Source organism: Tympanuchus pallidicinctus, unplaced genomic scaffold (genome assembly GCF_026119805.1).
Source record: "Tympanuchus pallidicinctus isolate F22 unplaced genomic scaffold, pur_lepc_1.0 scaffold7, whole genome shotgun sequence".
Lineage (NCBI taxonomy): Eukaryota > Metazoa > Chordata > Aves > Galliformes > Phasianidae > Tympanuchus > Tympanuchus pallidicinctus.
Window position 1 is genome coordinate 756869 of NW_026294791.1, and position 24863 is coordinate 781731.

The 24863-nt window shown below is 46.6% G+C and overlaps 1 protein-coding gene across 1 annotated transcript; it reads right to left on the minus strand.

The window, feature by feature from the left end:
• Nucleotides 1-4765: 4765 nt before the first annotated feature.
• CTH (cystathionine gamma-lyase) lies at nucleotides 4766-20575 on the minus strand. Its single transcript, XM_052666904.1, has 12 exons — nucleotides 20367-20575; nucleotides 17315-17396; nucleotides 16733-16828; nucleotides 14629-14738; nucleotides 13040-13171; nucleotides 11315-11372; nucleotides 10327-10404; nucleotides 9485-9637; nucleotides 9130-9251; nucleotides 8048-8100; nucleotides 6082-6220; nucleotides 4766-5476 (listed from the first exon to the last, which is right to left on the minus strand). Exons 1-12 carry the CDS (start codon nucleotides 20514-20516, stop codon nucleotides 5450-5452), a joined length of 1200 nt encoding a protein of 399 aa, XP_052522864.1. The 5' UTR covers nucleotides 20517-20575; the 3' UTR covers nucleotides 4766-5449.
• Nucleotides 20576-24863: the final 4288 nt, after the last annotated feature.

Consider the following 24863-nt stretch of genomic DNA (forward strand, 5'->3'; position numbering starts at 1 on the left):
GCAGCACGCTAAAGTTCAGTGAGCAGAATACTGGGAATCTGCGAAAGCTTTTAAGATTTGGGATGTTTGATTGTTTTTGCGTGTCCTTAGGTCATTCTCTAACTTGCTTCCATCCGTAATCATCCTCTTTTCTATTTTGCTTACAAGCAGAAGCATCCCAACTTGACTTCCTAAGATAGTTCACACTTCAGGCAAATGTTTGTTTTCATATCTCAAACCTTCTGAATTTTATATTTAAGCTTCCCATTTCCAGTCTTGACACATCGCTGAGACGAGCTGTGCATTTGCTGCTGGCTGAAATCACTCTCCAGAAGTAAGCACACAAATCCTGACATGGAGCCTGGGAACAGACAGCACTGCTGTGCCTCCGGCGGGTCTGTTTCTGCTCTTCTCCATGGATCCGAGTGGAAGAATTCCTTTTACGTTCATCTGTCCTCATGGAAGCTCAAAAGAGGAGAAGAGAGAAATGATTAATATAATCTAAATATAAAGATTTTCTTCATTCTCAGAGCCTGTGACACGCTCTCTTGGGAAATGCTCCCATGTGAAATGGAATTTTGTTCCATTCTTTGGAAATCCAGTATTCTTTTTGTGAAACGTGTGAAGTTTTCAAAGCCAACTTCAAGCAGTAATTACTGTGTCACTCGTGGTGCCATGGTGAGAACTCAGCAGATGCCTTGGAAATACGGGCAGACACGCAAACATCACAAACATTATGCAGCTTCCCAGCCAGCAAGGAGGGAAGCTCTCCAGCCCAAATGCGCTCCCATTCCTTGGGGCTGGGCTGCAAAGAGATGCTTTGCCTGCATATCACAAGGAAACCTTGCCAACCTCACACAATGTCCAGAAACAAGAACAGTGTGATGAGACTCTGCTGAGGTTGTGTGGTACCTGCTCATTAAATGAGGCTTTTAATCAGACCAGGGGGCTGTGAGCAGTGGGCATGTTCCTATTCCTTATACGGGAGCCATGAGGATCCTTTCCAGCTCCTCTGCCAAAGATGAATCTGCAGTGAGTTTACTGGTGCAGCACAAAGGCCTCAACTGCACAGAGCAGGCTGCAGCAGCACTGTTTTACTGGGTGAGAGTTGTGCAAACCCAAATAAATTGATTGTGGGCAGTTACATGAAGCAGTTCACAGCAAAGTACGTCTGAGAGACAGGCAGGATTTGGTCCTTGCTGCAGACAACAGTCTGAACATTGTGCTGCTGGCACTTGAATAAATGTTGCCAAAAGCACATTACATTTATTAATAGGTAGAATGCAGGTCCAACCTGGATTTACGGCCTGGCATAGGGAGCAAAGGTGCCCCATTTCTCAGAGAACCTTTCATCTGCATTTTCTTGTGCTCCTTAGAAAATTACAGACTTGGGATCCAACGAAGAGTTCAGAAATACACTTTAAAATTTTTCCATAGTTTTAATAACTCCAGTCTTCTTAAATCATGAGAAAGATGTAGATTTTCCCATTCAGGAGGTCTGGTAATTTACAAACCAGCTCAATGCTGACACGAGCCAAGGAGCTGCAGTGCTGCGGGGACACAGCCCAGAAGAAACCCAACCTGAGCCTCAGCTTTTTCTCTTCAGCTTCTTCAGTAATTCTAGATAGCGAAGTAGACGCACCACTGTAAATTTGTTAAGAGCAGCTTGCTCACCGCTCCACATTCACCCTACATTTCTGTATTTCTGTTGGCCCAACCTATGAAAAGAATGAGAGGAAATGGCAGAATCCTCTCTGATTTCTGAAGGCTATAAATGTCCCTGCTCATCGCTTCATAGAATGGCCTGGGTTGCAAAGGAGCACAACGCTCATCAGTTCCAATCCTCTGCTGTGTGCAGGGTCCCAGCCAGCAGACCAGGCTGCCCAGAGCCACATCCAGCCTGGCCTGGAATGCCTGCAGGGATGAGGCATCCACAGCCTCCTTGGGCAGCCTGTTGCATTTCCAGTTCATTCATATTCACTCTCTCAAGGACCACACACACTTCTGCAGGCAAACGAATGCTCATTGCTGATAGATCAGGTACTCTATCCCTCACACTTGACTTCCTTCCACTCTGAAGCACTGCCACAGCATTGCAGGGTTCCACGCAATGGGATGGGGACAAAGCTCCAATCCCAAGCTCACCCCGCGCAGCACCTGGGCCCACTGACCTCAGGGTCCCTCAGCTGGTGCCTGTGGTGTGGGTTTGCTGAGCTGTGGCTGAGCAACAGCCTCCTGCTGCCATCCTATGCTGCACAACCTTTGGGCAGGACATGGGAGGATGTTTACCCAAAGGGAGCTGACAGAAAGAAGTGAACATGGCACTGGCAAGTCAGCTGCCATGCATGACAGAGGGTAAAATAATTATGAAGTGCTTCTCGGCCTCATACTCGTTCTAGGGCTCCCCGAAGGCAGGGCTGCAGCGGTGAGCAAGCTGTGCTAACACAGGACTGCCCTCGCCTTGCTGGAGCAGACGCCCATGGCAGCAGTGAGCAGTGAGCACGCAGGATGCTGCACGGCAGCCCTGTGCTGCCTTGAGCTGCAGCACCGCATGCAGGGGGTCCGTGGGGCTGCCAGGGCCTGCGCTCACTGAGCATCATCATGGAGATGGAAAGTATGCACTTGACGTTTCCTACATATATTAGTTTACATAATTATGACAAATAGCAGATTTCAATTACGGCAACTTTCCTGTAAGTAAAAGCTTGCAGTTTCTAAGAACTGTTCTGAGTAATGTGCTGCGGCTCTTGGCTGCGCTGCGACTGGAAAACAAAAGAGCCCTCCATCAAAACACTGCAAATGTGACAGCGGCCAAAAAGCACCAAAAAGAGGTCAAGTTTGGGGAATCCAGGGTTGGGAGGGAGTGCAGGAGCTGTGGGCTCCTCTCACGGCCCCGGCACTGAATGCTGTGCAGGAGCACAGGCAGCAGGGCAGGACAGGTCCCCCATTTCGTTCCTAATGCCATTAGGCCACTCTGCAGCACTCGTCTCCTCTGCCCAGATGCTCTCTAATTGTCCTTGTTCTTAGGGCCAAGCTCTATACAATCATTTTCTGGGGAGCAAATGCAATTTCTCTTCAATAGGAGTGCAATCTGGGACCCAACATAAAAGAAGAACTTTCCCTTGAAGTGTAATGCAATCTGAAGCCACATGTCCAAAATCTAATCAGAGGATGAAAGTCTCCCTTTTACCTTCAGAGAGAATGTTCTGTGAAACACTGGACAGATCACGATTCACCCACTGAACTCCAGCTCTGCTGGAGTATTTGTCAGACACCCTCACTTATTTTGCCTATTTCAAAGCATTCTCATTTGCTGTCAGTATCCCACCTTTATCACATTTATCACTTAGCTGGTCTCACCACTTGCACCAGGTTCTGTGTCATTTACGGCGTCACGGAATGATTTATTCTGAGACAAATCCATTGCAGAAATGTTCATGGTGAAACACACGTGATGGTTTCCTCAGTCCTCACCTCGGTGGCCTCAGAACTGGCAGGTGGGAAGCTCATTATGTTCTCCAGTTTAAGCAGATTAGAAGAGGTGAGGACTCTATGATGGAGGCATTTGCAGGAGAGCTCAGAAAGGCCCTGGCTGGCCAGCAGCATCGCCAGATTGCAGCCATGAGAATGCTGGCACACAGAGCACAGCCAATACATCTGCTGCCCTTTGCCAGGCTCCACCTGGGGCACCTCAGCACTTCTTTTTTTAAATACATATGAAAGACAGCCAAAGAAACTTTATTGTCTCCAGATACGATCACTTCTTAAAAAGCAAAAACCACTTCTGTGCAAGCCAGCCTCATGTCTTTCCCAGTTATGAAGTTATGAAAAGAAACAAAGAAGGGGAGTGCTTGTCCTCCTCTTGTCATTGCCAGAACACAATATAGAGCAGAAGGAAGAGCGAATAACCCACCACAGCTGTATCTTCTGTCTTCCAGGTAGCAAAGCGGATCAATACTTACAAAACTGTACCCATAGTTACATATAAAAAGAATTATTTGCTGATGTCCTTCCCTTGAAATCAATGTCATAATGTCAAATGATGCTTTTATGCTTAGGGTCAAATATATGTATATCCTGACAGCTCAGTAGCCATGTTTATCCTGCTCAAGTCAATGGACAGCTATCTGCGATGTCTCACCCACCTTCCAGACAGGTTAGCTGAGAATGAATCATAATTAACACTTCTAGGGCTAAGATGCAAATGAATGTGTTTCATCTAAACTTCTCGCTTTTGAACAGCTGATGAGAGAGAAGTCATCATGCAGCATTTCCTATCAGTTCCCATTAGGAAAATGAAAGAGAAGAAGAAGCACAGCCCAGGCCTGGCTGAGAAAGCTGGCTCAGAAAGCTGGTGGGCCTGAGCCCGGCGTGGATGCTGCCAAAGGCCACAGCAGCAGCTCTGTGCAGCACAGCCCTCATCTGCAAATAGGTGCCCTTCTGTGAGTCACTCTCCTGCCTGAGGGAAAGCCTTGCCTGCCTGAACACTGCAGTTAGCATGGTAAGCTGTTACACATCAGAATTCCTGTTTCTCGACAGAAGGAGCACAACGCTCATCATCCCCAACACCCTGCTGTGTGCAGGGTCACCAACCAGCAGACCAGAGCCCAGAGCCACATCCAGCCTGGCCTTCAGGGATGGGGCATCCACAGCCTCCTTGGGCAGCCTGTTCCAGTGTCTATCAATGATGTCATTTTCCTATACCAGAATTTAAACAGATTGAGGGTCACTTTATCAATTGATCCAGAATGCAAGCAGCATACCCAAATACCACAACAAGAATATATCAGAGAGATCCAAAGTGTATTTTAATCAACAATCCTAATTCTAAAAGCCAAATATTAGCACTATTATTATTATTATTTAAGTCAGAGAATCATCTTTATAAAGTTACCACTATTTACCAGGTATTTAATTTTGCTTCAGTATTTCACACAATCTCATGAGGTGAAAAAATACTAAACCAGATTTCAGAAGCTCATTTACAAAAAAAATCTAAATGTTATCAGCAATATTGAGATTAAACTCTTGGATTAGAAGAGATGAGAAGAACATAATTTTGCATCCCAAAGAGCAGAAACAAACCCTACTGAGCTAACACCCCTAAAGCATTAGTAAGGCAAATGAGAAACATCCATCTCCCTGGAGAGGAAATCATGACAATATTCCTGAGTGTGTCTCACAGCTGCTCTCAAACACAGGTTACTGACCCACCAGTTCCAAAGACAGAGGATTACAGCACAGCAGAAACAGACACAGAGAACAGCACAGGATTCCTATCAAGGTGCAAAGCAATGTACAACCAGAATAGCATGGTACCACAAAGTGACAACTCCCCAGAAATCCAGAGTTTGATTGAATAGATTTCAGTTCTCAAAGGTATAGCAAAGAAAAATGTTAGCAATTTAATTTTCTGCATCATCTTCTTTAGATGTCTCAACGTCTAACTTCCAACTTCAGGTTTCAGTTGTCATTTCAGAGCTTTAGGGTCTGGGAGCTGCAATGAGGAGAAATGTGAGATAATTAGGCTGTGCACCTACACTGACCAGGTACTTTTTTTTTTTCTTTTGTGTAAATAGGACACATTTAAGCACTAGATTTTCTTCATCAGCTGTGCTGGCATATAGAAACATACGTAGTTTCTGATGCCGATTGCTACAGGCATTCCACACCACCAACTAGAGAAAAACAATACCTTCCTGTCTGTACATACATCAAACTGCTATACATCTGCTACAACTGCTGCAGAATTCACATTCACTTTTACTCCAATTTTACCACAATGCCACCATGCTCTCTGACACACATGACAAACTGGAAGTGCAAGCACTCCTGCCAAGCACTTGGATGACTAATGAGTCTCCATTCAGGCTGACTCAAGCTGCTGCAAAGGTTTACATGCACTCCATAAAGTACATTTCTGAGTAACTTAAAAGTTAAGTGAAGCAAGAGTTATGAGGAGACAGTTGCTGCACCACTTCATTACTTATTCCTGAGATTCGGGATAGATGATGAGAGTCCACATGTGATTAGTGACAAGGGCAGAGGATTAGAGAGCAAATCCTTTTTAGAGTGGTGGCACTAAGTTCACAAGCAACTTACTGCAGCCTTCAGAGCTTGATCTAGGTCTTCCAGTAAATCTTCTTCATCTTCCAAACCAATCGACAGGCGAATCAATGTATCACTGATTCCAAGAGCTTCTCTCTCTTCTTTAGGCACTGAAGCATGAGTCATGACAGCCCTGCAAGAAAAAGAAAAAAAGCAGATTTGTTTCTAAGATATGTTATTTTTACTGGAAAAAATCAAGGAAACTGATCACCTGCCAGCATTCCCTGTACTTCCAGGAAGACTTTACACTCTTACTTGCCACCTGCTGGATAACCACAGACCAAAAGATTTTGTCGTAAGTTGACCTTATGTCAACCGTGGTGAAGCCAGTGGCCTCCATCTCCCAGACTGTCAGGGCAGTATTTGCAAAGAACAGTGACTAAGAAGTGGAGACTTAATAATCTGGAACTGAAATTGAGAAAAACTTTATCACTTCCTTCCAGACGTATGTTAAAATTTCTGGTAAGCAGTATCTAAAAGCTCTACCTTAAGCACGTGGAGAAAGGTTTACATGTACCACCTCCAGCATGAAATCCCCTGACGTGTGTTTTTCACTTCTGGTTCCTCAGATCACCTGTCACACTGTGCCGTGAAAGTGGAAGGCTACTCTCCCCAGCTATGAAGGAAGCTAAGAAGCTGCTTTTCTACGTGCTCAGCTACTGATACCCACTACTTAGCAATTACATTTTGACTGCTTAAGTGTTTAAAGATGCACTCTTATTCTAAAATGAGAAACTGAAATTATTTAACAGATCTTTAGTCCTAACTTCCCATGCATTTTTTTGACTAGCAAATCAGATTTCAGTAAAACAGTCCAATTACAGAAGAATCCTACTAGTAACCTTTAACCTAGACAGTGGTGCCTAGGTACTACTAAAATCCCCTCCAATTCTGCTTGGCATGCAGACAGGCTCTGCTCAGTGCAGCGTACTGAACGTGCCCTCTTGTGTAAGCAGCTGGAATGGCAGTGTAGACAAATCCACTCAATTCTACTTGCTCTAAATCACCCTGACTCCTTGGAATTGTTACCATAATATCAAATGGCAGCTAAGTCTCCCAACTAAAACACAAAGTGAGGGAAGTATCAGCAGTAGTATTGCTGAAAGCAGTGTAGAGGTGTTGCTAAAACGCACAGTGCTTCTGGAATGATTTGCTCAGCAGAGCCAAGAGCTAGTAGGAAATTCCAGCCATGGCCAGTGGCACCTTAGAGTGGTTTTGAGGAAACGGAAAAGCAAGTGTTGATGAATATGCTTGGATATTTATTTAAAATGCAGGTCCAGCTAGAGCCAGGAGAGCCAGTCAAGTAGACAGATCAAGCACAGCACTTGGAGCCATCTCTGCAGTCACTGCATCTCCACAGCACTGCCTTGGGGCAGCTCCCATGGGCTGCTCCCACTCCTTCTCTCTCCACAGTGCACTCAGGAGAGCCTACGGAATGCAAGTGGGCAGTGCCAGTTTGCATAGGTGCAGAGACCACAAGTGCAGAACAGTTTAGCTTTGACAGGACAGAGACATGTACACTATTTAAACCACATGCACTTTTTCCTCCCCTTTTGACACGTTTGCTGTTGAGATTTTTGTAACAGGTGATTGTGGAAGAATCTCAAAGCAGAAAAGAGCTGCAGCTGCACCCAACAGATGGGTGACCAACATCCAGAGCCTGGGCAGGGAGGTGGAACCTTCCAGGCTTCAACCCCATTGCAGCAACAAAGACATCTGCACTGCCACAGGCCTGCACACCCTGCTCACACCAGTCTATGTTCCTATTTTCACAGAAGTCATTCATTTCTGGAGAAGTCACTGTCTTTTGTGTTACACAACACGCTATTCCTGGATGACAACTGTATGCAATCTATCTTAGCTTTGTATACGAGAACGTCTTAGAACTCCCACAAAAATAGTTCAGGAATTTTGTTACTCTGCAGCTTTTGTAGGATTGTTAAGATGAAGAATGACTTACGGAAGCTCTGCTAAGCTTTCATATCCTCCCAGGCTCTCAGCCAGCGTGAACACCTACAGGGAAACAGTAAACAGAAGTTAACACAAAAAGCTTGAGTTTATGATTGCTTAGAAATAGACAGTGAAAGTAAAAGGAACTTCCATTTTTAGTACTTGTCATTTTTCCCTAGGGGTTTCGACAGTAACTTCTGTATTTTAAGAAGTATTAGGTATAAAAAGGAGAAAATTACTCTTAGTAGTTAAGACCCATTAAGGTTTGAAACAGACTTCACTTTGAAACAGCTCTGAAGAACTGCAGATGCAAAACTGAAATATGCCCATGCTGAGTAAACGTAACTCAGGATTAGTCTCTGTGTGGCACAGCACAGCCAGCAGAGCAGGAGAGAAAATAAACAGCATTAGGGCACAGAGCCTGCCTGGGCACCAGGAGCTTTCATTCTGTTCTGAGGAAGGACAGAGCAGGCTGCCTCAACAAAGCCAAAATCGCATCCAAAAAACTTCAGTTAAGGTTTAAGTGATGATAACCTCACTTACATATTCTTCCACCACCAGCATCACACATTTATTTCACATATAACACCTAGGCTTTCCAAGCTGCCAGAAGGCAAATTTGATGGTGGGGAGCAGGGATGGAAATTAAGATTCTTCCCATAAGGCTGCACTGTTTTTTCTACTCATTCCTTGTGTCTGAAGGTTCATTGAGCATTTTGAAAAACAGCCTGACAAGTGCTTTGAAATATAACAGTAGTATTGCACCAGCCACTCTGCCTTCAAACACTGGAGCCAATTAGAAAAGGCCAGCTCTTGGTTAGAAGCAGTGCCTGGGCTAACCTGGAGATGTTACACCACGTTGTGTAAACAGACACCTCAAATGAGCTGAAATATCCTTTTCTTCCCTCTCATTAGTGTCTCGTTTATGCGCAATCTATTATTTAGAGATGGTTACACCCAAAATAAATTAGGAGCTTTAAAAGTACAGAGGAAGACTCTCCCTGCCTCAAGAAAAAACCCTTGCTTCCGTCATCACACTCAGAAGGACAGGTTCAGCTCACTTTAAGGCAGAGAGTATTTGCCATCATTTACCTTTATGCTCTTCAGAAAGATGGTAGCATGTTTGAGATTCCCTTTAATGTAAAACGACAGCATCCCAGGGCAGCCAGTGCACTGCCGCTTGACCAGCTCGTGCTGAGGGTGGGAAGGCAACCCTGAAATACGAAGGAGCTGCCGTCAGTTAATTACCATCACATCAAAGAGTACAGCAGCTCACCCTGAACTGCATCAAATATCCTTCTGATGGGAAGGAATGTGAAGCCCATTGCCAAGACACCTAACCACGAGTCATCAGACGCGAAGGCTGCACAAGTGGCACGTAGCAGTGCAGCACCCAAACCCTGCCTCGCTCCAGGGCACAACCTGCTCTGCAGTCCTGCCAACCTACCAGGGTAAATGACTTTCTCCACTCGGGGATTGGACTCAAGGAATCGACCCACAGCCAAAGCGTTGCTGAAGTGTTGCTTCATCCGCAGCTGCAGAGTCTTCAAACCCCGGTTGCACAGGTAGCAGTCAAAGGGAGATGGAATGGCTCCAAGAGCTGTGGGAATTGAAACACAAAACCACACATGAAACAAAGAAGGGTTTTGCTGTTGTTTTTCCATTTGTTTGTTTGTTTGAGTGAAACTACACTCCACATTTCCCACAGTTCCTAAGTACCAATAAGACATGGGTAAAGACATCTGATGTGATCTGTTCCATGGCTTCCACATGGGAAGCCAATTAGTGAGATAAAATAACATAACAACAATAACAATAACAAAGTGAGATAAAATTGAAGACTTGTGCATGGAATTTATTAGGTACAATGCACCTTTACTCCTTCTGTTGTAGAGAGGACACTGCACAGAAATTTGTTTGTTACAATTAAGAGGCAGTAAAATCATTAAAACTCACATCAGAGGATAGTTTTTAAAAAAATCAAATACAGTTAGCACGAATTAGATAAACTTAATTAAATATGTGAAGGTTTGCAAAACTTTCTGTGAGTGAAGTCAGGTAAATGTAGGAAAAGTTTATGCTCTTTCTGCCACAGGCTTAGGCCAAACCTGAAGTGAGACCTGGCAGAGCCATGCCCCATGTAACTGCAGGCACTGCACATTTAAGCTGCTCTGCATCTGATGCTTTCTGGATGTGCCACACACTTGTGTGCACACATATGCTTCGTAGCATGAGCTGGCACATCAGAATACAATATATTTAAAGTTATTTCCTATATTTACTACTTACAGCCTTGTAAGAATTTGAGCCTTTCGTACAGGTCATCACAGTTTACTGAAACGAGCCCCATTACAACATCGCTGTGCCCTACAAATGCAAGAACAGAAGGAAAAAGTTAGCCACTTTATCTACCCTGGGGGTCTCCACAAACCCTCTCTTTTCTCAGTCTTGGTGCTAAGATAGTCCCATTTTGGCAATACACTGGATTCCTTCGCACTACAGCTGCTCTTGCGGTGCTGTCACATGGAACAGAAGCAGATTTACACGTGATCTGAAGTGAGGGTCAGCAACACGCTCTGATGCACACCCTGCTCGTACCCCAGCTCCCACCACGTGCTGCAGTGAGCTGCCAAGAAGCAGGACTTCGTTCAGCCACCAGCGAGCTCCCACAGAGCAGCAGCCAAGCAGAAAACTTCCACTTCAATCTGCACCACAAGCAGACGTGTTCACAGCACAGCTGTTACAGCTGGGCTACCTCTTAGTCTGGATCGTTTGGGAAACAAGACAGCAAATGTGCTTCTGAACAGGCTCCAGCACTGACACATAAAACCTGCCTTAACCTTTGGTATCATTTCCAGCAGCTATCTCATACTGAAGGCTCACTTGTGGTTTTATGGCTCAGTGCGTGTGCATGGTGCATTTCCAAAGGCCACTTTTGGCTTCTCCTTGCTCAAGAGTGTTCCGTTTGGGACACTGTAAGACCAGCTGAGCTGGGCAAGAGCCCAAGTTCAAAAAAGACTCTGATCTTGTGGACTTGTTCTTCGCATTAAAGCAAACCATCTGGACTCCATCACTGTGCAAACCGTGTTTGCACAACGTGGCTTGTTGGTGCTAATAGCAGCAGCTACTACCTGTGGATTTATCCATGGCAAGGGGGAGTTTAAAAGCATCCTTGAGACATGGAAGTGGTTCAAGAGGTGAGAGCAGAAAGGCTCTCAGGTAACGTTTAAATGGCTTTTATGTAACAGCCTGGGCTGTGTTGAACCCAAGCACTCACCATTCATGTACTTGGTTGCAGAATACATACAGATGTCAGCTCCCAGGGACAAAGGACGCTAACAAGAAATGAGACAAATCTGAATGAAACAAGTGTGTCTTACATACTCCACAAGTTCATACTTACGAAAGAAAAAACCAGTTATGTTGCTTAGCTGAGGCAGGGCTAAGTAATGCTGCCTTAAGCCTATCTCCTTAGAAAAGGAAGACCTCCACACTAAGCGGAGATATTCTCAGTTCTCCAGAAACCCACATTGCTGCTGCTGCACTGCAAGGACTGCTGAATACCTGAGGAAAGCACAAAAGGAAAGCACCTTCCCTGGTGTGCTCAGCTTCCTGCCCAGGAGCCTCGTTCAGGCGAGAGGCAAACCAAGGGCAAGAAGTTATGAACTTTTTTTTTCCATTAGTGCCTAAGTAAAGGACTTTATGTGTATAACATAAACAGATTATAAAGACTGGAGAGTACTAATACATTACAAGGTGACAAAGCAAGCAGATTTAGAATAAAAGAGTGCTGCTGTCAGCTGAAGCACGTAAGTCTACGGCAGGAACATGGATAATGTGCATTCCCATTGCACAGCCAAGAGAACAGTAGCATAAACACCAGTGCCTCTTATACTCAATATTACTGTATAAATCACTCTAAAATTATGATTTTCTTAGTACACTCAGGAGTCTGGAGGAGTTTAAGGACGTTACCTATTATGCTTAGTGGGCTTAATCATTACTGACTCTCTCTGAGGACCAATCCAATAAAATATACATTAACTAGCTTACATACACAGATGCTGACTTTTCTCCTTTCATGCAAATCTTTCAACAGTAAAATAAATAAAAGGAAAAGAAAATCTTTGGTATATGCAAGACAAGCTCAAGAGCTGCTCTAGCTAAGCATTAACACTTTCTGTAGAGCTCTCTTAATTTATAATGACCTCAGTGTCCTTAGTAAAAAATAAAGACACCGTCCTTACTTGCACTCAAAAAGTTCTCTGTAGACCTAAAACATGAGGGATTTCTTTGATCTCCAGGGAAATACATGGAGATACTTCTAGCCCACGTTGAGATGAACAAGACTTTGAAGTCATTATTTAGAAGCAGTTTCAGAGTTTTAAAATTGCCTTTACTTCCTGTATTCTAGTTGTAAAAGCAGAAAAGTTGTACCAGTTGTCCAAGGTTAAAAAAAAAACACAAACCTAAGCCATCTGTTCATCAGAATATTGATGAAAAAGTCAACTTTAACACCTGAAAGACAGTTAAAATCTTCTGCTTCATTTAACCCTTATCTCCACTTCCTTTTTGGAACATCAAATGGTTCAAAACAGATCCCAAGCAGCATGTGCAAAAGAATTGGTAGAAAAAAGGCAAAGATGGAAAACAGTCCATTTTTCAATAGGCCTATTAGGGTTCCCATCAGTTAGATCCACAAAACACAAGACATATGGATGACAGAGAAGCCTTCCTCCCAATGGCTCAACTTACTTCCTGGATTGCATAAGCACAATTACTCAATCTGTGAGCTATGTTGCTTCTGTTGGTGTCATACTGGTATATAGCTAGCTATAAAATATTCTGCATGCCATCTCTGCTAAATTATAAATAACTGGTACATTGCTTGTATTTAGAGGCAATTTTACAGTAGACATGTCAAAACCACAGTTTCCATTCAAAAAGGCATCTTTGAAGACACTGAAATGCTGGGGAAACTACAAAGAAAGCGAGCACTTACCTGGAAATATGCAGACATAAAACTGTTGTCTACTGCCAGCAGAATGTCTTTGTGCTTATGGACCACATCAGCACAGCTCTGAATATCAATGACCTTCATCATGGGGTTTGTGGGCGTTTCAATCCAAACAAGCTGTAGTAACACAACAATACCACACATCATGTACAGTGCTGGTGACAAGGCATGCACTGCACAGTGCCAAAACCTTTCCCATCTTCTATGTATTTTTAAAGGTACCCGTCTAAAAACCTACCAAAGCAGGAGTATCCAGGCTTCTCTCTTCACAAATAAACACAAGGTACTGTTACCACCATTTAACATCACCATCTGTATCATTTGGGACAATTTTACTACTATCAGTTCCACCATCACAAATACTAGGTATTTACTGTAAGAAGCAATTCAGAAGTTGTAAGTAAGTGCTTTTACAGGTTATCTTGCGGAGTGTCAGCTCCTGATGCAGGTTTGCACAGTGAAAATCAGGTGTGATTACTAAAGATGACTTAATGACTTAAATGATTTAGTGAGGGTTGTTAGAGTTGGGGTAGCATGGTTAGGTTGCGGTTGGACTTGATGATCTTGATGATCCTTTCGATGATTCTAAGAAAGGTGGGACTTCTTGGAAGAGACAGCATTCTCCCCAGGGATAACTGACACGTGAGCATCAAACTGTTTGGAAATGTAAGTGCTTTGCATCTGAAGAATGCCTGACACAACTAGAAGAAAACCTTTCAGCCCAAGAGAAACTGTTACTGTTCCAAAGCACTGCTTATCCATTTTCATATCATGCTTACAATGTCATTAACTACTCCTCCCTCCCCTCAAAGAAGAAAAAAGGCTAGATTTTGAACAGTAATACAGGTATCAGAAAAGGCTTCTTTTTCTTCCTCGATAGAAGGCAACACATTTCTCTGAACAAACCCTTATTGCTAAGGGATGTTCTCCTATTTCTAATCTTAAAGCACTTTGGACAAGAAATTGGACAAGAAATTGTCCAATTTTTCAATGCTTCCTGGAGACTTCAGAAAGTAAAAGTCCAGGCACTGCATTTGTTTTATTTTATACAGTAAATAAAAGCCCATCATAGGTCTGGTTACAATCCCTGCACTGTCAGCCTAGGAAACAGGCAGACACTCAAGGCTCAAATGAGAATGCTCTTGGGTCACAGACAGGAGGCCAACCACCAACTGCTATCATAGGCAACTTGAGGAAATCTAGTTTAAGTTATTGCCAATTAAACAACTTTCCTCCCCACTGTCCAAAGGGCAATTTCTCTCCTTTGTGTGATGGAGCACCTGCTCCACCTATTCCAGCCTCCTTCTCAGATCTTGGTGCTCCCTCTGTTGTTTCCTACTCTTTTTCCCCTCCTCTCTCCCCCCAGGGCCTTTGCTCTCAGAGGCACCTCTGACCTCAGTGCCAGGCTCAGCTTTGCACTGTGGTGGTCCCATTGCAGCTGTGCCCTGACCCCTTCCCACAGAGACCACTCCTGAGCCTTTCCAACACAAAACCTTTCCACGTACACCCCATCCAGCAGTAGCATCAATGAAGTTATTCAAGGACATTAAGCAGGTGAGCTCTCTCTCTCCTACCTTTGTCTCAGGTGTAATTGCAGCTTCCAGGCATTTCAATTTTGTACAGTCCACAAAAATTACTTTTAAACCCATTTTCATGGCTATTCGCTGGAAGTATCTGTTTGTACCTTTAGAAAAGGAGAAGACAGAGACACAGAGTGAAACAGCATTATCAAGTTTCCTTCACTGATCTCCAGCCTCTTCTTTGCACCCATGGAAGTCAAGACTTCACACTTCCATGCTGTACACTACAAATGACAGATCAGTACACTGTTACTTCTAAGAATTCTGAAGATTGCTGTGTTTTTAAACACCATGGAAAAGTAATAATGGGAAGGTGGAACTACACAAATCAAGAAGTACTTTCATTTAACAGCTGCTCTTTTTTTCAGTTGGAAAATGAAACAAACGAAGCGCTTTGGCTGCAGCCCAAAACATGCACCCATGGTCAGCCCTGAGCCTCCTGCCTCCTCCCACTGAAACTCACTCCCCTGGAACACACTGTATGCAGTATCTCTGCCTTTTGCTCCTCTTCTGCTGTGTCAAACAATGGATCTGCATGCATAGTTTAATCACAGAAACATACAGCAGACAACTGTGACCTACAGCCCCATTTTGTTTGCCCGCCTCTCACTTTTCTCCCAGCACTTTGCTACTCACTGTTCCAGTCTTTATATCACCTTTCCTCCACTCCAGTTACAGTAACTTTGCACTTTCAAAGTTTTCCTTCTATTTAACAAGCCTAATCAAAAACCTGGGAGAAGAATCAAGAGGAAGATGCGAGTTGCTGTTTTCTCGTATTTCCATTAAATAATAATGTATTAAGGAACAGAATACAGAGATTCCTCCTTCTTGTCTTCGAAGCCTTTCAGCGAAGAGCTTAAGGCAGGAAAAAGCACCAACTACCCATCACAGAACCATTCTGGTTGGAAAAGCCCTCTGAGCTCCCCAGTCCACCCCCAGCCCACCCCACATGCCCACATCCCTCAGTTCCACATCCCACAGCTCCGAACACCCCAGGGATGCTGACCCCACACCCCCACCCCCTGGGCAGACTGGATGGTGTTACAGCTCAGACACTGCCCTCAGCCTGCCCACATCCCTCTGTATGACATTCCCACCTCAGGCAGACAATTAAACAATAGGCATACAACATATTGACTGCTTGGGTTAAAAATTAATTCACTGGCTCTGCCAAGATCATTTAACCTTTATTCACTTATGACAAGACAGCAGCTGCCCTCTTGTCGTAACAGCACAGGAATTACAGGATTTGATTTTATACAAACACTGCATGTGTGATATTGTTTTTCCAGAAAGTACTTGTATTTCTACAATGAACTATACACCATATTCTCTCATACTGTTGGAGGCTTATTCAAGCATAGGAAATTGTCACACAGGCTGCAAATTCCACAAATACAACCCACAGAGAAGTTGCCTTGCAGCAGTCTTACACGCTCTTAATAACAGTGCACCATATAAACCCTTTGATATATACATATTTTTAGCATTTTTCTTGCAACCCTGATTACTACAAGCTCAGCTGATCTAGCACACACAGAACCTCTATCCTAATCAAGAAGGATTCTTACAAAACTCAGGCCCAAACTACAGCCACAACATTAAGAAAAGCTAGCAGAGAAGGCATCTGGAGCAAAAAGCTTATGCAAGTTCACAGCCTAATAGTGGACTGCATTGAGAAGACACAGCCAGAGTAGATACAAAACTGGGTGTTCAGGGAAGACAACAGTACAGTTTTCTCAAACAGTCCAGCCTGAACACTGGTTGGTAAAGGGTCAAGCCCAGGAAAGGAATGGCACAAAAAAGCAAGCTGGAAAGCTGTGCAATGTTGGACTGCCAATAAGTCTGTGCAAAGCTAGGATATCACTATTTTCCCCTCACTGCAGCATACATTACTAGCCAGTGAAGCATTCACATTGTGCAGCAGCCTTTCAACGTCTGAATTTCTAACACCAAACTCGGGGAGGAGTATTCTGTCTTCTCATGAAGTGAAAGGGTTTTGAAGAAAAGTAATTTAAATCCAGAAAGTTCACAAGAAATGCCAATAGATACATTTAATTGGGAGTGACGATCAAAAACACACTTGCATCTTACTTACCTCCATAGACATCATCCATACAGATAATTGTATCTCCTGCCTTTAATAGGTGAATAATATTCATAGTAGCTGCTAAGCCAGAAGCATAGGCCAAAGCTAAAAAAGAAAAGAGGGGCAAAGAGATCATATTTTAATAAGATGCAAACCTGTCAAACTTGCCTTTGCTTTCTTTACTTTGCTTCTGAAGCGAACCTGTTGTATCACCCTCACCTATGCTGTCTCCCTCTCTAAGCAGCTTCACTAGAAGTATACAAGGTGTGACCCTCCATGAGCATTGCAGCAGCTGCTGCCCAGCTCATCCTCACATCACCAAATTCAGTGCTGCAATACAAGGATGAGTTCATAACAGGAGATGTGTTAGGCACTACACAAAATAAGAAGCAAAGGCTTTGTACAAGGACTGGAGGTCGAGCTGGGCTGCCCTGGGGGAGAAGTGCAGAGCAGCTCTGCCCATTGCTAGCCATCACTGGCCACTGCTGGTGGCAGCCCACTGTCCTCATCTCTCCAGATTACACCTACTGCAACCATCATCACAAGATGCACATGCTGCCAACCTGCTCAAGAAAAGCACAAATTGCTTACAGTATTTCGCTCCATCCAGCACAGCCACAGCCTTCTCCAGGCAGGTTCGGGTAGGGTTTCCACACCGGCTGTAATCATAACCCTGTCATGAAGGGAAGAAACAAATTTAACATCAGAGGAAGCAGTGAGAATGCTCTGGATGATGACAGTAACACTTCTGGGTTTCTTAACAGGCCGTCACTCTTGGCACTGAGGTCACACACTCACCTTTTCCAGTGACAGTGGGCTGCCTTTCTGGCTGCACCAAGCTGTTCACCCACCATCCACTGGGATCCATCCTTCCTACTTTGTGAGTTTCTACTTGCTGTTAAACCCCCACAAGCCATGACAAGACATTTACTTGAGCTTTACCTGAATTTAGACAGTGCAGACTTTCACAGAATCATAGCACCACAGAACTGTTTGAGTTGGAACAACCCATTTAAAAGCCATCTGGTCCCACTCCCTGCAATGAACGGGGACACCCACAGCTCCATGGGTGCTCAGATTCCATCCCCTGACCTTGGGTGTCTGCAAGGATGGGCACCACTGCCTTTCTGGGTATCCTGCGCCAGTGTCTCCTGCCCTTAGAGTAAAGAACTTCTTCCTTATATCCAACCTAAATCTCTTCTAGTGTGACACCACTTCCCCTTGTCCTGACAAAACAGACCCTGCTCACCAGACTGTCCCCCTCCCCTTCCAGCTGCTTCCTTGCCCCAGGAGATACTGAAAAGATACTGACACAGTTTGTGCTAAGTGACCCTGGAGCAAAAAGTTCACAGTGCTTTACAGCTCAGAGCTGTGAGACCACAGCACGTTTAAGTGTTGGACAACTTAAACTAAAGCTTTAATTCATTAAAATTTAGGCCGCTGCTGATTGGCTAAAACACAGCCTGTATCCCAAGGAGTAAAGAACAAATTCCCTATTCTTTGAAGAACCTTTGATCTAGACAGCAACACTGCTCTCTGATTAACTGCCTTGTTGTAGCAATTATCCAAGCAGATGCTAATTACATTGTTTTGAGTTAATGAACCTGAAAGCAAATTATTCACCCCAAACTGCACTGGGACGCCTAGGGCCCAGCCCAATGCAAGGACAAGCACCCTCCACTCCGGTGACTCCACAGGAAGCAGCCTGTGTCTGTCAGACCCAAAATTGTGTAGTCTGAGCTTGACCACATACCCATGAAATAACACTGCAACGACAACTCGTGATCACCTGAGTGGCTGCCAGAAATGCTTGTGTACTCAAGACCAGGAATGAAATGACTCCAAAGGGTGTTCCAAGCCTGTTGATGGACATCCCTCACCTGAGGATGGTTCCTAGAAGAACACCAAGGGAGGACCCATGCCTATCCACGTTCTCCTGTTTTTCATAGATTCCCACCTCTGGCCACTTCTGGAGAGAAGGCCCTGCTGGGACACAGTTCCTACCAGAGTGGCACATCTTATCACCACAATGCTCTGCTGGAAGGGTGCAACAGGGCGCCAACAAGTGCCTACCTGCACCAGATACAAAGTTCTTAGAAGCTCAAATGTTTCCCTGGCACGCGACCATGCCAAGCTCTACCTTTCTGCACAACAGCTTTATACGAATAATGGCCAAAAAAATCAACAACAACAAGAACGTGCACATGTGCTGCAATGTCCCAAGAATCTGGAGGGCCATCTTGGTATTTGCATGTGTACAGGAATTCTGTTTAATGACAATCTCATCACGTTCAGGAATCTTGCTGAGCTTCCTGCACGACCACTGTGGCATCGATACGCAGCACTGCATGACTTCTCCGTGACCTTCAGCACCTACTCTTAATTACCCAAAGTGTTGGTCTGCCTGAGTGATTCCACACAGCATCACAGATCACAAGACAAATTCCAACTGCCCGAGCAGCAAAGTGTGACATCCTGCCCTGAGATCTGGAACAAGCACTGCTTTGTGGGCTGCACATCGGTGTTACTTCCCTCACACACGCATGTGGCCATCAGAAACCTCACAACAGAATCACAGAATGGCCATGGTTGGAAGGGACCTCAAGGATCATGAAGCTCCAACTCCCTGCCACATGCAGGACCACCAACCTGCACATTTCATAGCAGCCCAGGCTGCCCAGGGCCCCATCCAACCTGGCCTTGAACACCTCCAGGGATGGACGGGGCATCACAGCCTCTCTGGGCAGCTGTTCCAGCACCTCAACACTCTCTCTGTAAAGAACTTCCCCCTGACATCCAATCTCAATCTTCCATCCCTCAACTTCAAACCATTTCCCCTTGTCCTGCTGTTATCAACCCTTTCAAAGAGTTGATTCCCCTCCTGTCTGTAGGTTCCCTTTAGGTACTGAAAGGCTGCAATGAGGTCACCTCACAGCCTTCTCTTCTCCAGGCTGAACAAGCCCAGCTCCCTCAGCCTCTCTTCACAAAGGAGCTGCTCCAGCCCCCTGACCACCTTTGTGCTCTCCTCTGGACCCTCTCCAACAGCTCCCTGTCTTTGCTGTACTGAGGCTCCAGACCTGGACACAGTACTGCAGAAAGTTCAGTCGTTCAGTGTAAACGCTGCCGGTGCTTCATAAAATGCAATGGAATATTTACTTGATCTGGAAGGTCAACGGAAGTGGCCTCTTACAAAATCTGGGCAAACGAGCAAGTACTGCCCGGGTCTAACGGCAAAGTTGAATGTGGTATCACAGAGCTCAAGAGAGCTGCACAAAGCATCCACGAGATGTGAGAAAAGCACGTGGCACGGCACGGCACGATGCAGAACACGGCACCTTTTATCTCAGCGGCTCCCTCGGTGACACATGGGCTAAGCCAGGATGTCCCACACGCCGCGAGACCTACAGGCTGCGCACGGCGGCCGCACGCTGACTGCGCGCAGCGGATCCCCGCTCCCGGCTCCCGCCCCGCAGCTTGCGGCGCCGAGCCCGGCAGGGGGCGGCCGGACCGTCCCGGCACGGCTGATGAAATCGCCCTCTCCGAGCCCAGCGCGGCGCTCACCGCCCGCAGATCCCTCCGGGGAGCGCGGTTCGGATCAACCCGGCGCCGCATTCCGGCCCCGCGCGGCCCCGCCCGCACTCACCGCGTGCTCGCCGGGCGCCTGCTGCTTGAACGTGGTGGAGAGCGAGACCGGCGGCACCAAGGCGCCCGAACGCCACTGCTCGGGCTCCTGCCCGGCGTGGATGGCCTGCGTGCCGAAGTGCGCGAAGGGCTGCAGGTAACCTCGCTCCATGACCGCGATCCGACCGCCGCTGCTCCGGCCCCGCGCAGCCTCCCAGTCCTTCACGGCCGCGGCTCCGCCCGGGGGCACGGCGCGGGAGGGGCGTCGCCGCCCCCCGCCATTGGCTCCGAGCCGCCGGGCAGCGCCCTCGCCGCGGGGCGGGGCAGCGGAGTTGGGCCGGGCTCGGGTCGGGGCTGGGCGCCGTGCGGCGGGGCTGGGAGGAGCGGGTGCGGAGAGCTGCGGCTGTAGAGGATGCGCGCTTAAAACGCAGAACGAGCTGCGCTTTTCCTCAGCGCCTCTTCTGTTTCCAGCGCGGTTTGCGCCGGACCGGGAGGAACAAGTGCTGGAACTGCTCCGTGTGCTGCGCTGGGCACGTGGCGGGGCCACATAGCAGCACCCAGCTCCTGCACGGCCTCGTGTGCACAGCATGACAGTCCCCCAAAAAGCCATTTCAGAAGTGCTGCCATAAAATATGACTGCTCTGTGGGCCCAATACAGCAGCTTGCATCTTGAGTACTGTGTCCAGGTCTGGAGCCCCAGTATAGCAAAGACAGGGAGCTGTTGGAGAGGGTCCAGAGGAGAGCACAAAGATGGTCAGGGGGCTGGAGCAGCTCCTTTGTGAAGAGAGGCTGAGGGAGCTGGGCTTATTCAGCCTGGTGAAGAGAAGGCTGCAGGGTGACCTCATTGCAGCCTTTCAGTATCTAAAGGGAACCTACAGACAGGAGGGGAATCAATTCTTTGAAAGGGTTGATAACAGCAGGACAAGGGGAAATGGTTTGAAGTTGAAGGAGGGAAGATTGAGGTTGGATGCCAGGGGGAAGTTCTTTACAGAGAGAGTGTTGAGGTGCTGGAACAGCTGCCCAGAGAGGCTGTGATGCCCCGTCCATCCCTGGAGGTGTTCAAGGCCAGGTTGGATGGGGCCCTGGGCAGCCTGGGCTGGTACAAAATGGGGAGGTTGGTGGCCCTGCAGGGTGGCAGGGAGTTGGAGCTTCATGATCTTTGGGGTCCCTTCCAACCCTGGCCATTCTGTGATTGAGGATGGAAAATGACAGGCATGTAGGTGAAAGCATTGCCCACATTCCTCCCATAGCACTGTGTGCAATAGGGGACAGCTGCTGAGGGGCCCGGTGACCACCGGGGAATGGCAGCACTGCACCGCCCCAGCGCATCGGCTGATGTGCCCAGCTGAACTCACACAGCCCAGAACTCAGTGCTTCTGGTTGCAGACGGCTTCTCTTACACTCCAACCTGGACTTTATTTATTTTTATATAAATTGAGGCAAATTGAGTCTTTTGTGGCTGTTGTTGGAGCATGCTGTGCTGCTGACGTACAGCTCTTTGGGTGTTCTTGCTTTCACAGACCCTCATCCTCCTATCCCCCATCGCAGGCTGAAGCACTCTGCTGAGTAAATATATAAAGGAACTCTGCGGATGGCTCAGTCCCATGGATTGGCGTGGGAAACATGAGAAAACTGCTCATGCTTTTCTTTCTTTTTAGCAGGAAGATGCAGGCAGTTCCGAGGTGCTTCAGGACAGCACCGGCCCAACAGCAAAGAGAATTACTCCTTCATTGAGATAGTCACGGAGGCTACAATGTCTTAAAATTCCTTACCTGCTTTTTCCTGTGAAGTTTCGTTTTATTCAGTGGCCTTTGTCACTTTGAAAGATGTCTTTCTCTCTAGCACATCTCTCAAGTCAGTCATTCCGAGTGCCTCAGAAAAGCAGGTTAATTTCACTGAGCTGGCAAATTTCATTCACTGCCCACCTGGACCTCATTTGTTTTTGTGTTGCCACTGGAAATAAGGAAAAAACACATCAGGAGAGATCATTCCTCGGTGCTTTCAGTATTCTGTTCAGCGCTCTTTACAAGTTCAAGTGTTACTATTGGACTTACAGCTAGAAGAAATGCATGCGGACACCTATGGTATGTCATTGTCATTTGCTGCCTACCTTTGTGTTTTGAAAAAATGTTGCCTTAGCTTTTTACACCTCCCTATTTTTTGACCAGTTTCTTTATATACTGCACAAGCTGGCATTGCTCCTAGAGGAACATAGCCATAAGAAATTACATCTCTGTTATTTATATCCTGCTTGAGGATTTCCATAAGTGAAGGTTCCATAGGCTCACAGTGTAGAAAATGCAGTTCTGCATCTGATCTGATCCTACTACTTTTATCTAGCTTGCTTGGGAGAGAGCAAATGAAGTGATTTGGGAAGATAGAGAATATAAACAAGGCAAAGTCAAGTTGTTAAACAAACAAACATTCTCAAGGGTTTCTAAGTACATTCCCAGTGAGGGAGGACATCTGGATTCACTACCAACTCCATTTTCCACAGAGCAGTTTCCATCAGTAATGAATTCATTGTTTTTCTGGACTGAATAAGGGACTCCATAATAAGCTGGTAAACAGTGACTTCATGCCTCTGCCTACCCTTAGCTGGCCTTCAGTAATTAGAAGTGCAACCCGAAGCTTCCAACCCTCGGGAAGCACCAGCCAAAAGCTGAGCTAGCACACCTCCCCCACGAGAACAACTGTATGTGCAAACAGTCCCTTGTGTTGCACTGGAGAATAGAGGAGAGACGTCAGAATTGCCGACAGCAATCACGTAACATCACCAACAGCACCAGCCTCTCAAATCCTGTCTGTAAGCGGATTTTAATTTCCTCTAAGAGTAAGGAAAGCCAGACAAATCTCAAGGAAAGAACAATGGACCATAGAATGAAGTGATATGTTTACTTATGTAAAATTCCTTGTTAGAATTATAAATAGCCATGCCAGAAGCAGCTGTGCTGTCACAGACGACAAGGCACAGAAATCACATTTCATAGTTCTTATCTCCTTCCAGAATTATTCTGAGTCACTTAATATGATGCAAACTGAGTAAAGAAAGAGGGCATCCAGAAAGGTGGGCTGTTTATCGCTGCAGATCTAACCTTTCAGACAACTTGCAAGTTGTCTTCCCTGGAATCACTGGTAAAAATTGCAGTCTTCCTGGAATTCGACACATCATCATTTTCAAAATGATTCATTGCACTGTTGTAAGTGCTTGCAGAACTGATGCTGGAGTAGCAGCTTGTGGGAAACGCCAATCCGGTGTGATGCAGTTGCTTTATAAAACAATAATGCATCTGCAAGTACTGAGGGACAGGACAACTGCTTTGTCTCCCATCACTCTGTGTGCTTTTAAGGGTGACAATTTGTCCACCATGCAAGAATGGTGATTTGAGGAGATGGTGTTGAACAAAGCCAGTTGACCTTTTGTAACCAGTAGTCACCCCGTGCTCTTTACAGGGGAGGTGAATGGACTCCTCGGGTTTATTGCAGCATTGCGTGGTTTGTGTACACACCTGGCATGCAGCAAGGGTGGACATTGTTGTCCAGAGTTGAGTAACTAAAGCTCTAACCAAGCCATTACGGAGCCAGCTTGCCTCCTCACAACCGGACCTGAAAGGAATCAGTTTGTAGCTGAGGGAACTGGGCTTATTTAGCTTGAAGAGAAGGCTGCAGAGGAAGCTCATTGCTGCCTTCAGCACTTGAGGGAAGCTGATAAACAGGAGAACAGCTTTGTATGTGAGTAGATAGGACAGGGGGGAATGGCTTTAAGCTGAAAAAGAGGAGGCTTGGGTCAGATGTGAGGGAGAAGTTGTTCACCCAGAGGCGGTGAGGCCCCAGCACTGCTGACCAGAGCCATGGGTCTCCATCCCTGGAGGTGCTGAGGCCATGGATGGGCCCTGGGGGGCAGGAAAGCTCAGAGCAGAGGTGGGATGGGGAGTCTGGGGCTTCCCTCTAACCCAATCGTTCTGTGATTCTATGTTCAGAGAAAACATTTGCCACGGGCTGAGAATCTGGGCCCCCTCCTCTTGCTGCGATGGCACTACAGGCTGTGGTTTTCTCCTCGGCAAACCCGCGTGCCTTTCTTCCTTTGGAACTGCAGCACTTCGGACAGCTGGGACGGGGGGTTTGCAGGTTTGCAGGCAGGCGCTGCTGGTGGTCAGGCACCGACTGTCACGGGCTGCCCGTCCCCGGAGATGCTCCATGGCCGTGGAACTAGGGGACTAGTATGGCACCAGGGGACACGGCCGGTGGGCATGGTGAGGGCTCTGACTGGACTTGGTGAGCTTAGAGGGCTTTTCCAACCGCGACGACTCTGATCCCTCACCCGTCAGGTAACCCCACTAAGAAGGCCAGCAGCCCCGCCCAGCTCTGCCCGCTGCGGGGCGCCCTCTCGCCCGCCCGCGCTGACACGGCGCTCAGGGGCGGTGTCCCGCCGCCGTCTCGCGGTGCCGCCAAGTCTCGCCCCGCGCCGCGCCTCTCGCGGGAGTAGCCGGCCAAGATGGCGGCGGCGCCGGGCCGTTGA